General features: G+C 40.8%; 1 protein-coding gene across 3 annotated transcripts in view; it reads right to left on the reverse strand.

Moving 5' to 3' along the window:
- LOC132833431 (sodium/hydrogen exchanger 9B2-like) overlaps positions 1–15,742 on the reverse strand; it is a 177,288-nt gene that overhangs the window by 61,654 nt on the left and 99,892 nt on the right. For all 3 annotated transcript variants that reach the window (XM_060851693.1, XM_060851691.1, XM_060851692.1), the window contains 2 exons: positions 6,074–6,201; positions 2,355–2,530 (listed from right to left, as the gene is read on the reverse strand). In XM_060851693.1, coding sequence (XP_060707676.1) covers positions 2,355–2,530; positions 6,074–6,201 — 304 coding nt within the window. The remainder of the gene's footprint in view (positions 1–2,354; positions 2,531–6,073; positions 6,202–15,742) is intronic.

Here is a 15,742-nt window from a genome sequence, read left to right on the forward strand (position 1 = left end):
GATTTATATTATGATCATGATCCCCAAAATTCTCACCCACTATCACTTCAACCACTCGACTGGCTTCATTCTTCAGATTAGGTTTAGCAATACCCATCTCTAGGAGGATGATCTACAATCTGGATGAATTGGGAGTTGAGAAGAGATATATTGCAGGAACTTATCATCATCATTGATGGTCCCAATGACACTAGATGACATGGGTTTTGTTTCAATCAGCCCCACGAAGTTGACACATCTCCTCACTAGACTTAACAATTGCAGATCTCCATGACTCTGCCAGTTCTGCCACCTTGTCTTGCAACAGAAGGAAAAATATCATTGTGTTACACTGAGCTTGGATGCCTGCTGAATCTGAACAGTGGAAGGAGTAGCGAGAGAATAGCTGGAGGTGGAATATATGTACACTTATTCAGAATAACAGGAAGTATTGCTTGGTGAATGATGGGAGTGTACTGCATAATGTGATGTGGTGGCTAAGATCTATCATACTGACTTGGAATACCAGCAATGAATCAATCATCTTCTTATGGCACCATGGGATTGAGGGTAATTTAGCAGTTTGGATTAGAAATTGGCTTTCTGAAACAAGGCAGCGAGCGGTGGTTGATGGAAAATATTCAGCCTGGAGACTGGTTACTAGTGGTGTGGCACAAGGATCTGTTTTGGGACCACTGCTGTTTGTCATTTTTATAAATGACTTAGACGCAGGCATAGGTGGGGTGGATTAGTAAATTTGCAGATGACACTAAAATTGGTGGAGTAGTGGACAGTTTGGAAGAATGTTACAGATTGCAGGAGGACTTAGATAAACTGCAGGTTTCGGCTGAGAGATGGCAAATGGAGTTCAATGCAGCTAAATGTGAGGTGATGCACTTTGGGAAGAATAACAGGAAGGCAGAGTACTAGGTCAATGGAAAGATTCTTGGTAGTGTGGATGTGCAGAGGAATCTTGGAGTCCATGTACATAGATCCCTGAAAGTTGCCACCCAGGTTGATAGTGCTGTTAAGAAGGCATACAGTGTGTTAGGTTTCATTTGTGGAGGGGTTGCGTTGCAGAGCCGCAATATTATGCTGCAATAATACAAACCGCTAGTGCGGCCACACTTGCAATATTGTGTACAGTTCACGTTGCCATATTTCAGGAAAGATGTGGAAGAATTGGAAAAGGTGCAGAGGAGATTTACGAGAATGTTGCCTGGTCTGGAGGGAAGGTCTTATGAGGAAAGGCTGAGAGACTTGGGTGTGTTCTCATTGCAAAGAAGAAGGCTAAGAGGGGATTTGATAGAGACATACAAAATGATCAGAGGATTAGATAGGGTAGACAGTGAGAGTCTTTTTCCTAGGATGATGACATCAGCTTGTACGAGGGAGCATAACTACAAATTGAGGGGTGATAGATTTAAGACAAATGTCAGAGGCAGGTTCTTTATGCAGACAGTGGTAAGGGTGTGGAATGCCCTACCTGCAAATGTAGTCAACTCAGCCACATTAGGGAGATTTAAACAATCCTTGGGTAAGCACTTGGATGATGATGGGATAGTATAGTGGGACTAGCTGAGAACAGTTCACGGGTTGGTGCAACATTGAGGGCCGAAGGGCCTATTCTGCGCTGTATTGTTCTATGTTCTATGGCACAGCTGCCAAACTTTCATATCCTGATACTGGGCACTGACCTCCTTGACAGCTGCACCCACTCTCACCTCGGTGTGATCCATGAAGGTCTCCTGAGCAACTTCATCAGTACTGCCTCCAGAATCACCATAGTTATCATAGAATCTTACTTTGCGCCTTGGTGTTATTCTTCCATAATTTAAATTCCTTCAATATTATTAAGTTCAGTTTCTCTTGTGAAATAATCTGCCTTTAAGCACACATTTCTGGCTACAAGACCTGATATCTGCATAATACTGCCTGATCCACCAGTAAGCACAGAAGCAACAGACAGATAATGTGAGGCAACAGTGTGAGCTACAAACAACGATCAAGTAAATGAGATGGGATACACCAAATTTGCATGCTGACCAAATCAAAGGGAACCAACTTAGGCAAGACAATAATGATGGCTTGTCCAGAAACAGAGCATGTGAGCTTCTAGCCTTAAATCAGTGCCTGCATTTATTTACATATGGCGTAAATTGCTGAGAAGAATCTGTGGTTTGATTTTTAAAACATCCACCAATTAAGTGACAATGTTAGAAACAACAATTCTGATTACTAGTTTCAAAAAACTTGCATAAAGGTTATACTAGCAAATCAAAAAAAAATCATAAATACTTGGTATGCTTGGGTTTTGAGAGCCAGACTGCTTGAGTTTGGGGCAGCAGTATATACATTTCAATTCTAAAGCTCACCTGATGAAAAGGCTATCCCAAGACATGTATTGAAACCTGTAATAGACAAGATATCATCAAAGCTGCCTGCAGCCATTAGTAGTGTTGGGATTCCCTTGTCAATACCATAGCATTCCTTCTGAAGCATCAGCATGCATGGGACAACTACAGCAGGTGACACAGCTCCCATCACAAACCTGGTAACAGAAATTATAGAACATGGAGGAATAACAAGGTATAAATACACAGACTGTGAATATTAAATTTATTTGGAATTACATTAACACAAATATTTTTGGTAAATTGACAATTTTAGTAGGGTTGTACATATTTCATTGCTCTATCATATGCATACATGGTTATCTTAAAATAGGATTTTAAGATAATGAAAAAGATTACTGAATTTTCCTACATTCAATAATGATCAGCATGTACCTAGTGCCTTTACAAAAAAAGCACTTCATAGGAGCATTATGAATCAAAATATAGTACCAGATCATATAAGGAGACTCGGCAGTGTGTTAAATGACTCTTTCACATCTTTGTAAAAAAATTTTTATCACATCTATCTCTCCATCTTTTTCAGATACTATAGGAAGGAGAGAAAGAGAGGCAAAAGAGGTGAGGGAGTGGTATTTTTTGGTTAAGGAAAACATTATTGCTGTAAGTAGAGAACATATTTCTGGAAAATTGTCCAGTGAAAATACCTGATGGGACCATATTATTGACACCCTAATAGTCAGATGAAAATCGAGGAAAAAATATGTGGAGAGATCTCAGATATGTGTAAGAACAATAAGGCTGTAATAGTAGGGGATTTTAATTTTCCAAACATTGACTGGGACGCCATAGTGTTAAAGGTTTGGATGGTGAAACATTTGTTAAACGTGTTCAAGAAAAGTTTCTTTATTAATATGTACATGTTCCTATCAGAGAAGGAGCAAAACTTAGGGCAAGAGATTGAAGTGATAGTAGGGGAATACTTCGGGTCTACTGATCATAGTTTGTTTTAAAATCGTTATGGAAAAGGACATGCCTTCCATAAATTATGAAGCTTTTAATTGGAGTAAGGCAAACTTTAATGGTATGAGACATGAACTTTCAACATTGATTGAAGTAAACTGTTCGCAGGTAAATGAACATCTGATAAGTGCGAGGCTTTCAAATTGTGATAACAAGAGTTCAGAGTCATTATGTTCCTGTTAGTGAAAGGTAATTGTGGTTCTGTTCGCCGAGCTGGAAGTTTTTGCTGCAAACGTTTCGTTCCCTGGCTAGGGAACATCATCAGTGCTATTGGGGCCTCCTGTGAAGCGCTGCTTTGATGTTTCTTTCGGTATTTATAGTGGTTTGTTCTTGCCGCTTCCGGGTGTCAGTTTCAGCTGTAGTAGTTTGTATGTGGGGTCCAGGTCGATGTGTCTGTTGATGGATGTTCTTGCCGCTTCAAACCACTATAAATACCGGAAGAAACATCAAAGCAGCGCTTCACAGGAGGCCCCAATAGCACTGATGATGTTCCCTAGCCAGGGAACGAAACGTTTGCAGCAAAAACTTCCAGCTCGGCGAACAGAACCACAACAACGGACACCCGAGCTACAAATCTTCAACCAGACTTTAAAGTGAAAGGTAAGGCTGGTAGGATTAGAGGGAGAACTAGCTATTTGGATAGAGAACTGACTAGAATGTAGAAGACAGAGGGTGGCTTTTCAGACTTGTACACTTAATGATAAGGTCCTGGGGAATATTGCTGAACAAAAAGACCTTGGAGTGCAGGTTCATAGTGCCTTGAAAGTTGAGTTGCTGGTAGATAGGATAGAAAAGGCGACGTTTGGTATGCTTGCCTTTATTGGTCAGTGCATTTAGTATAGGAGTTAGGAGTCATGTTGCAGCTGTATAGGACATTGGTTAGGCCACTGGAATAGTGGGTACAATTCTGTTCTCTCTGCTATAGAAAAGATGTTGTGAAACTTGAAAGGGTTCAGAAAAGATTTACAAGAATGTTGCCACAGTTGGAGGGTTTGAACTATAGGCAGAGGCCTGAATAGATCAGGGCTATTTTCCCTGGAGTGTCAGAGGCTGAGGGGTGACCTTACAGAGGTTTATAAAATCATGAGGGGCTTGGAGAGGGTAAATAGACAAGATCTTTGCCCAGGGCTGGGGGAGTCCAGAACTAAAGGGCATAAGCTTAAGGGTGAGAGAGGAAAGGTTTAAAAGGGACCTAAGGGGCAACTTTTTCACGCAGAGTGTGATACGAATGAGCTGCCAAAAGTAGTAGTGGAGGCTGGTACAACTACAACATTTAAAAGGCATCTGGACGGGTATATGAATAGAAAGGGTTTAGAGGGATATGGGCCAAATGCTGGCAAATGGGACTAGATTAATTTAGGATATCTGGTCGGCATGGACAGATTGGACCAAAGAGGCTGTTTCCATCAAGAGGCAAAGAATGATTAGGGATAGTCAGATAGTTTTGTGTGAGGGTAATTGTGTCTCACAAACTTGATTGAGTTTTTTGAGGATGTAACCAAGATGATGGTAGAGCTGTAGACATTGTTTATTTGGACTTCAGTAAAGCCGTTCCGCATGGTCAATTAATTATTAAAGTTAGATCACATGGGATTCAGAGTGAGCTTGCCAATTGTATACAGAATTGACTTAAAGGTAAGAGACAAAGAGTGATGGTGAAGGGTTGTTTTTTGGACAGGAGGCTCACTACCAGCAGTGTTCCACAGGGATAGGTATTGGGTCCATTTTTGATTGCCATTTATATAAATGATTTGGATGAGAATGTAGAAGGCATGATTAGTAAGTTTACAGATGACACCAAAATTAGTATAGTGGACAGTGAGAAAGGTCATATAAGGTTACAATGAGATCTTGATCAATTGGGTCAATGGGCTGAAGAATGCAAGCTGGAGCTTAATTTGAATAAATGTAAGGTAATACATTTAGGTAAAACAAACAACAGCAGGACTTACACAGTCAAAATTTTGGCCTTGGGTAGTGTTTCAGAATAGAGAGAACTAGGGGTTCGGTTACATAATTTTTTGAAGTTTATATCACATATAGCTAAGGTGATAAGAAGGCATTTGGCACACTTGCCTTCATTATTCAAACCTTTGAGTATTGGGAGTTGGGTCATCATATTGAGGTTGTACAGGTTGCTGGTGAGGCCTCTTCTGGAGTACTGTGTCCAGTTCTGGTCACCCTGTCATAGGAAGGATATTATTTGGCTGGAGAGGGTTTAGAAAAGATTTACCAGGATGTTGCCAAGAATGGAAGGCTTCAGCTATAAGTAGAGGCTAGATAGTCTGGGACGTTCATCACTGGAGCATAGGAGGTTGAGGGGTGACCTTATAGAGTTTTATTAAATAATGAGAGATATAGTTAAGGTGAATGGCAGATCTTTTCCCTAGGGTGGGGAGATTTCAAGGTCTGGGGAATATTTAAAAGATGAGAGGAGAAAGATTTAAAAGGGTCCTGAGGGGCAATTTTCTCACACAGAAGGTGGTTTGTATGTGGAATGAACCACCTGAGGAAATGGTAGATGCAGGTACAGTTAAAACCTTTACAATACACTTGACCAGGTACATGAACAGGAAAGGTTTGGAGGGATATGGGCCTCTAAATTGTAAAATAAAGTAAAAAAAACCCATCAAATTCTATTTATTCAAAGATCCAAATGATCCTAAAATCTACATATATTTCTGTGTAGCTACTGTTCTTTTAATAAATGCACTTACCCCAAGATAAAACTCCATGACCAGGGCAGATGCAGTAGATAGTGTCCAAGAACTGCACAAACACAAGCTTCACTAAGACAAGGGCCAAATGCTAGCCTAAGACACACAGCCTTCAGTTTCCGAAGAGCCTAAGAATCAAAATTTCTTGTGTTACCTCAAAAAGGGTAAAAATGAACACAAAACTATAGAAAAGACAATGATTTCCCCTCAGGTTAAAAATTAATTTCACTCTGAAAATGTGTTCGATGGTGGAGTATTGACAACCCCATGGCTAGAGAAGTCTAAAGATTCACAACCCTGAAAACTCTCATTTCATTTCTAAATGAATGACCCCTTCTCCTGAGACTGTGCCTGGTGTTCCGAGTGTGCCATTAAGCCCTTCAGAATCTTGTATTTTTCAATGATCACCTCTCACAATTCTATACTTCAAAGAACATAGGACTGACTTAGTCAATCTCTTATCTTTGGACTACCTCCTCATTCCAGGGACTAAACTAGCAAACTTGCATTGCATTTTTCCAATGTATGCTTATCACCTCTTTAAATGTGACATCAACTTGTAAAGTACCCCTGATGTGACTCCACAAAACCATGTACAATTGTAACAAGACTTGCTTATTCTTATACTCAAATTCCCTTGCCATAAAGACTGACATGACATTTGTCTTCCTGACACGATATAGGTAGAGCAGACAAACTTTATGTTCTTTAGACAAGTACCCCCAAGCCTCTTTGAACATCTACTTTTACAAGTTTTATGTCTTATAAAATATATTCTGTTTTTTCTATTCTTACTGCCAATCTCACACTTGCCAACTTTATGAAAAGTAACTAAATGAAAATGTAGGTGGTCCAATTAAGAGGGTTGGCAGATGACATGAAATCAGTGGATGTGGATAATGAGCAAGTTTATGAAAGGATACAGCTGGATATAGGTCAGTTGGAAAGTCGGGCAGAGAGTCAGAGATGGAGTTTAATCCGGATAAGTGTCAGGTGAAGCATTTTGGGAGGTCAACATGGAAGATGAAAAATACAGTAAATGGCAGGAACCTTCCATAAATCCCTGGAAGTCACAACACAGGTGGATAAAGTGGTAAAGAAGGTGTACAGCATGCTTGCCTTTAATTGATTAGAGCATCGAGTATAAAAGTTAGCAGGGCATGTTGTAGCTGTCTAAAACTTTAATTCAGTCACGTTTGGAGTACTGTGAGCAGTGCTGGTCACCACACTATAAGAAGAATGTGGAGGCTTTTGAGAGGTTGTAAAAGAGATTTACCTGGATGCCGGCTGGATTGGAGTGTTTTAACTATAAGGACAGGCTGGATAAACTTGAATTGTTTTCACTCCTATTGAAGGCTGAGGGGTGACCTGATAGAAGTATATAAAATTATGAGAGGCATAGATAGGATGGATAGTCAAATCTTTTTTCAACGATTAAAAATCTAATACTAGGGAGAATAAGTTTAAGGTGAGAGGAAAAAAGTTTAAGGGATATGAGCAAGGAAAGTTTTTTTTTAAAAATAGAGGATGGTAGGTACATAGAATGTTTTGAAAATGTGTTGCTGGAAAAGCGCAGCAGGTCAGGCAGCATCTAAGGAACAGAAGAATCAACATATCGGGCATGAGCCCTTCTTCAGGAATCAGGCTGTGTTTTTCCAGCAACACATTTTCAGCTCTGATCTCCAGCATCTGCAGTCCTCACTTTCTCCCACATGGAATGTTTTGCCAGGGCAGTTAGTAAAAGCAAATACACTAGCAATGTTTAAGAGGCATTTAGACTGACCCCACATGAACAGGCAAGGAATAGAGGGGTATGGATCATGTGTTAGGTGGATAAGTTTAGAATGGCATCATGGTGGGCACAGATATGATGTGCTGAAGGGCCTGTTCCCGTGTTGCACTGTTCTACATTCTATATTAATACTCCATTTGCCACACTATTGACCATTCACTTAACTGTTCAAATATGTGCAGGCTCCTTTTGCAGTCCACACAGCTTAGATGCTCACCTAACTTTGTATTTATCAGTAAACTTAAATTATTTTATGTCTCTTAGAGTCACAGAGTCCTACTGCACAAGACAGGCCTTTTGGCCCAAACTGGTCCACGCCAATCACAATGTCCATCCACGCTAACCCCATTTCTCTGCACTTGGCTCACATCCTTCTAAGGGAAAAAGTGAGGACTGCAGATGCTGGAGATCAGAGACGAGAGTGTGGTGTCGGAAAATCACAGCAGGCCAGGCAGCATCTGAGGAGCAGAAGAATCGACATCTCAGGCATAAGCCCTCCATCAGGGATGAGGATTGTGAGCCGGTGGGGGGGAGGCGTAGTGCTGAGAGACAAATGGGAGGGGGGTGGGTTTGGGGGCAAGGTACCTGAGAATGCGATAGGTAGATGAAGGTGAGGGAAAAGGTGATAAGTCGGAGAGGAATGTGAGCGAATAGATGGGAAAGGTGATGGACAGGTCGAGAGGATGAGTTGGAGGCTTGGGACTGGGATATGGTGGGGGTAGGAGAAATGAGGAAATTGTTGAAATCTACACTGATCCCGTGTGGTTGCAGGGTCCCTTTCTCTCCCATTCCACCAAGGACATGCAGGTCCTGGGTCTCCTCCATCACCAAACCCTCACCACCCATCGCCTGGAGGAAGAGCTCCTCATATTCCGTCCTGGGACCCTGTAACCCACACGGGATCAATGTGGATCTCACCAGTTTCCTCATTTCCCCTAACCCTACATTATCCCAATCTGAAGCCTTCAACTCAGCACCATCCTCCCGACCTGTCCATCACCTTTCCCATCTATCTACTCTACCCTCTTCTCCAACCTATCACCTTCTCCCTCACCTTCATCTACCTATCGCATTCTCAGCTACCTTCCCCCCAACCCTGCCCCTCCCATTTATCTCTCAGCCCCCGTGCCCACAAGCCGCATTCCTGATGGAGGGCTTATGCCCGAAACGTTGATTCTCCTGCTCCTCAGATGCTGCCTGACCTGCTGTGGTTTTCCAGTGCCACACTCTCAATCTATATCCTTCTAAATCTTTCCTATCCACGTATTTGTCCAAATGCCTTTTAAATGTTGTTAATGTACCAGCCTCAACAACTTCTGCTGGCAGCTCACTCCATATGCATACCACCCTCTGTGTAAAAAAGTTGCCCCTCAGGTTCCCTTTTAGTCTTTCCCCTCTGACCTTAAACTGATGCCCTTTAGATTGAGTGTATTCACCCTATCCATGCCTCTCATGACCTTATACACTTCTGTAAGATACCCCCTCAGTTCCTATACTCGGAATAAAAAAGTCCTAGCTTGTACAACCTCGCTCTATAACTCAGACCATTGACTCCCGGCAACATCCTTGTAAATTTCTTCTGTACTCTTTCCAGTTTAATCACATCTTTCCTATAGCAAGGTGACTAATTCTGAAAACAATACTCCAAGTATTGCCTCACCAACGTCCTGTATGACTGCAACATACTTCCCATCTTCTATACTCAATGTCCTGACTGATGAAGACCAGTGTGCCAAGCCTTCTTCACTGCCCTGTCTACCTGTGACTCCACTTTCAGAGAACCTTGCACCTGAACTCCAAGGTCCCTCTATTCCACTACATTCCTTAAGGCCCTACCATTCACCATGAAACTCCTGCCTTGATTTGACTTTCCAAAATGCAAGATCTCACACCTTCATTAATTTTTTTTTAAATTATCTTTTTTTTAATCAACCTATTCAGAGATGTTTGCTGGTGTAGGTGGGACTTGAACCCAGGGCTCCTGATTCAGAGTAGGGACACTACCATTGCATCACAACATGGTCCTTAGTCCCTTCATTACAGTTACTAATATAGATTGGAAACAGTTGTGGTCCCAGTAATGATCCTTATAGCTTTCCATTCATCACAACCTTCCAAATTGAAAATGTTTTCTTTATTCCTACTTTTGCTTTCTGCTCATTAATAAATTTTCTAATCATGCTAGCATACTAATTATTTATTAATATATTAATCTCAACACCACATTATTAACATTTTCTGGCATTTTACCAAATGCCATTTGGAAATCCAAACATACTACATTCACTGGTTTCTTTCCCCTTAATATGCCCTCCTATAAAAATCTAAAATATGTCAAACAAGATTCTGTTTGACAACCATCCACACTAACCCCATTTCTCTGCACTTGGCTTACATCCTTCTAAGGGGAAAAGTGAGGGAAAGGGACCCTGCAACCACACATTGATTTAGAAAATCAGAAGGCTTCCTGATCTGCTAACCGACAACACACTAATTGGCCTGCAGCTGTTTTCTGACTTCCTCCTTTTTTGAATAGCCAAGCCACATGTACTAAGTTTCAACCTATTGGAAAGTTGAAAAATTACAACTAGTGCATTCACCATCTCTACAGCTACCTTTTTTGAACCTCTGAGTGTAAACCATTCAGATCCTGGGGATTGTTGATCCTCTTTTCAATAAGGGTAATAGAGAAATTCCTGGCAATTACAGACCAGTCAGTCTTACATCTGTGGTCAGCAAAGCTTTGGAAAGAATTCTGAGGGATAGGATTTATGAGTATTTGGCAAACTGTAGCGTGATTAAAGGCACTTAGCATGGCTTTGTGAGGGACAGGTTATGCCTCACAAATCTTATTCAGTTCTTTGAGGAGATGTCAAGACAGGTTGATGATGGTCGAGCAATGGATGTGGTGTATATGGACTTCGGCAAGGCATTTGATAGGATTCCCCATGGTAGGCTCATTCATAAAGTCAGGAAGTATGGGATACAGGGAGATTTGGATATCTGGATTCAGAATTGGCTGGCTGACAGAAGGCAGAGAGTGATTCTAGATAGAAAGTATTCTGCCTGGAGATCAGTGTTGAGTGGGGTGCCGCAGGGCTCTGTTCTTGGGCCTCTGCTCTTTGTAGTTTTTAGAAATGACTTGGATTGGGTTGAGGGGTGGGTTAATAAATTTGCAGATGACACAAAGATTGGAGGTGTCGTCAATAGTATAGAGGGCTACTGCAGGCTGCCGCGTGACATAGACAGGATGCAGAGCTGGGCTGAGAAATGGCAGATGGAGTTCAATCTAGTTAAATGTGAAGTGATGTATTTAGGAAGGTCGAACTCGAATGCTGAATATAGGTTTAAAGGCAGGATTCTTGGTAGTGTGGAGGAACAGAGGATCTGGGTGTGCAAGTACATAGATCTCAAAGTTGCCATCCAAGTGGATAGGGTTGTTAAGAAAGCATATAGTGTTTTGGCTTTCATTAACAGGGGGATCGAGTTTAAGAGCCGCGAGGCTTTGCTACAGCTCTACAAGTCCCTGGTGAGACCACACTTGGAATATTGTTTCCAGTTCTGGTCACCCTCCTATAGGAAAGATACAGAGGCTTTGGAGAGGGTGCAAAGAAGGTTTACCAGGAAGCTGCCTACACTGAAGGGCTTGCCTTATGAAGAAAGGTTGAATAAACTCGGACTTTTCTCTCTGGAGAGAAGGAGGAAGAGAGGAGACCAGATCAAGGTATACAAGATAATGAGTGGAATAGATAGTGTCAATAGCCAGAGACTTTTCCCCAGGGCAGGATTGACTGGTATGAGGAGTCATAGTTTTAAGATATTAGGAGGAAGGTATAAAGGAGATGTCAGAGGTAGGTTCCTTACACATAGACTTGTGAATGCATGGAATGTGTTGCCAGCTGTGGTGGTGGAAGCAGAGTCATTGGGGAATTTAAGCGACTGCTGGACATGCACATGGATAGCAGTGAGTTGAGGGGTGCGTAGGTTAAGTTACTATATTTTACATTAAGATTAACCTCGGCACAACATCGTGGGCCAAAGGGCATGTTCTGTGCTGGACTTTTCTATGTTCTGTGTTCTATTTATTGGATTTTCATCCTGAAGGTTCTTCCCAAAGATTTCCCCTTTTCTTTTGACGATATTAATTACTAAAATTCTTCACTGTTTTAGTCTCTTGGTTTTTGTTACCATCTATCCCTGGTATGTAACTTGTGCCTTCTACTGTTTAGAAAGAAAATATTATTTCAATATTTCATTCAAAGGTACAGCATTGATAGGGAATACTAGCATTTAAAAAATGAAGACATAGTTTACAACTTTGTGTCCTTTGGATGCAAAAATACAACAAGAAAAATGATCCAAACGTAGTTAACAGGGGAGGGTAAAGGTTGCATTAGATGAAAGAAAGAGGCTTATAAATTTGTCAAAAAAGTAGTAAGCTTGAGGGTTGGGTGCATTTCAGAATTCAGTAAAGGAGGGTCAAGGAACTGATGAAGAAATGGAAAACAGAATATGAAAGTAAACACAGCAAGTAACAAACATAAAACTGTGCTATAAAAGTTTCTGTAAGTATATAAAAAGGAAGTGAAAGTTTGGAGGATTCTTGTGGTGCAACGGTGGTGCCCCCATCTCTGGACCAGGAGGTCCAGGTCCAGGTCCAGGCCCGAAACGTCGATTTCGCTGCTCCTTGGATGCTGCCTGAACTGCTGTGCTCTTCTAGCACCACTAATCCAGAATCCAGGGTCCAGGTTCAAATCCTACCTTCTCAAGAGGTGTGTAATGACATCTCTGAAAAGACTGATTAGAGAGTATTTACTAAAAGGAAACAGCAAAGACAAATATGGACCTGCATAGACAGGAGAATTTATAATGTGGAATAAAGAAATGGCAGAGAAACGAAACAAATATATTGTATCTGTCTTCACCATGGAACATGAAAAACAAAAACTTCAAAAGTACTAGAGAAGCAAGGAATTAATAAAAATTAGGAACTGAAAGGAATTAGTATTAAATATTATGGTGCAAATGTTCTCCTTTTGAGCTGTAAACACCTTTGAATCTGTGGGTAGTAGTAGAAAAGTTAATTGACTGCAAACTGATAAATGACCTGGATCTAATGGCCTACATCCGAGAGGGTTAAAAGAAGTGGCTGTAGACATAATGGACGCTTTGGTAAGTCTACAGATCCTGGAACATTTCCTGCAGATTGGAAGTTTGCAAATATAACTCCACTTTTCAAGAAAGGAGTGAGGAAGAAAACTAGGAACTACAGACATGTTAGCTTGATATCAGTAGTAAGGAAAATGTAAGAGTCTATTATAAAACATGTGACAACTGGACAGTGAGAAAATAATGGTAAGTTGGACAGAAGCAACATGGCTTTTTTTAAAGGGTAATTATGTTCGACAAATCTGTTGGACTTTTTTGACAATGTAATGAACAGAATAGATGAGGGGGATGGGAGTGTGGCCTGTTTAGATTTTCAGAACTCTTTTGATGAGGTCTCACATTGCTTCGTAAAAAAATTAAAACACATGGGTTACAGTATTATGTGCTAGTATTGATGGACAATTGGTTAATGGACAGAAAACAGAGTAAGAATAAATGAGATTTCATCTGGTTAGCTGACTGTGAACTGGTTGAGCACCACAAGGATTGTTGTTTGGACCCCAACTATTCGCAATTCATAGCAATGATTTGGAGACCTAACATAATATCTTCATGATAGCCATTGACAAAATTAGTTGGTAATGTTTGTGTGAGGAAGATGCAAAAAGACTTCAGGGCTATTTAGACAGACTAGCTGAGTGGACAAAGGTATGGTAGATGGAATATAATGTGGAAAGATGCGATGTTATACACTGATAGGAAAGCAGAGATGCAGAGTGTTTCTAAAATGATGAGAGATTGGAAAGTGTTGATTGTCCAAAGGGACCTGGATAACTTTTGTTCACGAATAACCGAAAACTAACATGCTGTTGCAGCAAGCAATTAGGAAGGCAAAACTTATGTTAGTTGCTACTGCACGAAGATTTGAATACAGAGTAAAGAAGTTTTGCTGTAATTATACAGAACCTTGAACAGACTGCAACTGGAATAACATGTGTAGTTTTGATCTCCTATCCAAGAAAGGATATATGTGAGATTGCAGGGATACAGGGATTGCATTGAAATTTAACCACATTAATTCTTAGGATGCCTCAGCCGTCCTATAAAGACACATCAAGGAGATTGAGCCTGTACTCTAGAATTTTAGAAGCATGAGAAGTGATCTCATTGCAACATGATCTGGAATGGTCTAGAATCAGAATAAAGGATGGGCCATTGAAGATCAAAATGAGGAGCAATTTACCTTATGCACAGGATAGTACATCTTTGGAATTTTCTACTCCAGGCCCTGAACCATCAAGACAGAGGTTGATAGTTTCCAGATATCACAGACAGTGGAGGAAATGGATTTGAGATTGGTCAGCAAGATGTAGTTGAATGATGAAGTGGTGTTGAAATGGCCTACTGCTGCTCTTACTTCATGAGCAGCATAGATGCGATGAATAGCTAAGTTATTTTCCTGAAGGTGAAGGAATTCAAAATGAGAGGGCATTTTTTAAGATGAGAGGAGAAATGTGAAAAAAAGAGACCTGAGGGGCAACTTTTTCACACAGAGGGTGGTTCATATGTGGGAATGAACTGACAGAGGAAATGGTAGACACAGGCACAGTTACAACATTTGAAAGACTTTTGAATAAATACATGAATAGGAAAGATTTAAAGGGGTATGGGGCAAACACAAGTAAATGAGATTAGTTTAGTTTGAGAAGTTGGTCAGCATGGACGAATTGTACTAAAGAGTCTGTTTCTATGCTGCTTGACTCTATGACTCGACAACATTTAAGAAATTTGATATCATCCAGGATAAAGTAACCTGCTTTACTGATACTGCAGCCACAAGCATTAACTCTCTCCACCACAGATGCTCAGAAGCAGTTGTGTCTATTATCTACAAGAGGCAGTGCAGAAATTCAAAGATCCTACACAGTTCCTTCCAAACCCGTGACCACCACCAGCTAGAAGGACAAGGGCAGCAGATACATAGGCGCATCAGGACCTGCAAGTTCCCTTCTCAGCCACTTACCATCCTGACTTGGAAACATATTACTCTTCCTTCATTGTCAAGGGGTCAAAATCCTGGAGCTCCCTCCATAAGGGCATTAAGAGTCTATCTACAGCACGTGGACTTAAAGCCATCATTTTTAAGAAAAACTTTAGTTCTGGATTATTAATCCAGGAACATTATCACTCCTCCACCATCAGATATATTGATCTTGCCAGTAAACTGGAGCATTGTCTATATAACATTACTATTCAAGAAAGAACCATAGGATCAATTGAACAACTACAAGGCAGTACTTGGATAATCAAGATCAGTGCGTATTTCTTAAAGGAATTATGTCTAACAAATCTAATGAAATGTTTTGAAGAAATAACTGACTGGATGGATAAAATGCATTACATAATTTATACATGGCATATAATAAGGTGATTTACAAGAGTCTATTACTAAACACCAGGGTCAATTCAGACATGAAACTGAATTAACGTCTGTTGCTTGGATTGCTAAAGGACTAGAAATGGTCTACAGAAAAGTCCAGCACAGAACATGCCCTTTGGCCTACGGTGTTGTGCCGAGGTTTAATCCTAATGTAAAATATAATAACTTAACCTACACACCCCTCAACTCACTGCTATCTACATGCCTGTCCAGCAGTTACTTAAATATCCCCAATGACTCCGCTTCTACCACCACCGCTGGCAATGCATTCCATGCATTCACAACTCTCTGCATAAAGAACCTACCTCTGAGGTCTCCTTTATACCTC

This window comes from Hemiscyllium ocellatum, chromosome 36, assembly GCF_020745735.1.
Source record: "Hemiscyllium ocellatum isolate sHemOce1 chromosome 36, sHemOce1.pat.X.cur, whole genome shotgun sequence".
Classification (NCBI taxonomy): Eukaryota; Metazoa; Chordata; class Chondrichthyes; order Orectolobiformes; family Hemiscylliidae; genus Hemiscyllium; species Hemiscyllium ocellatum.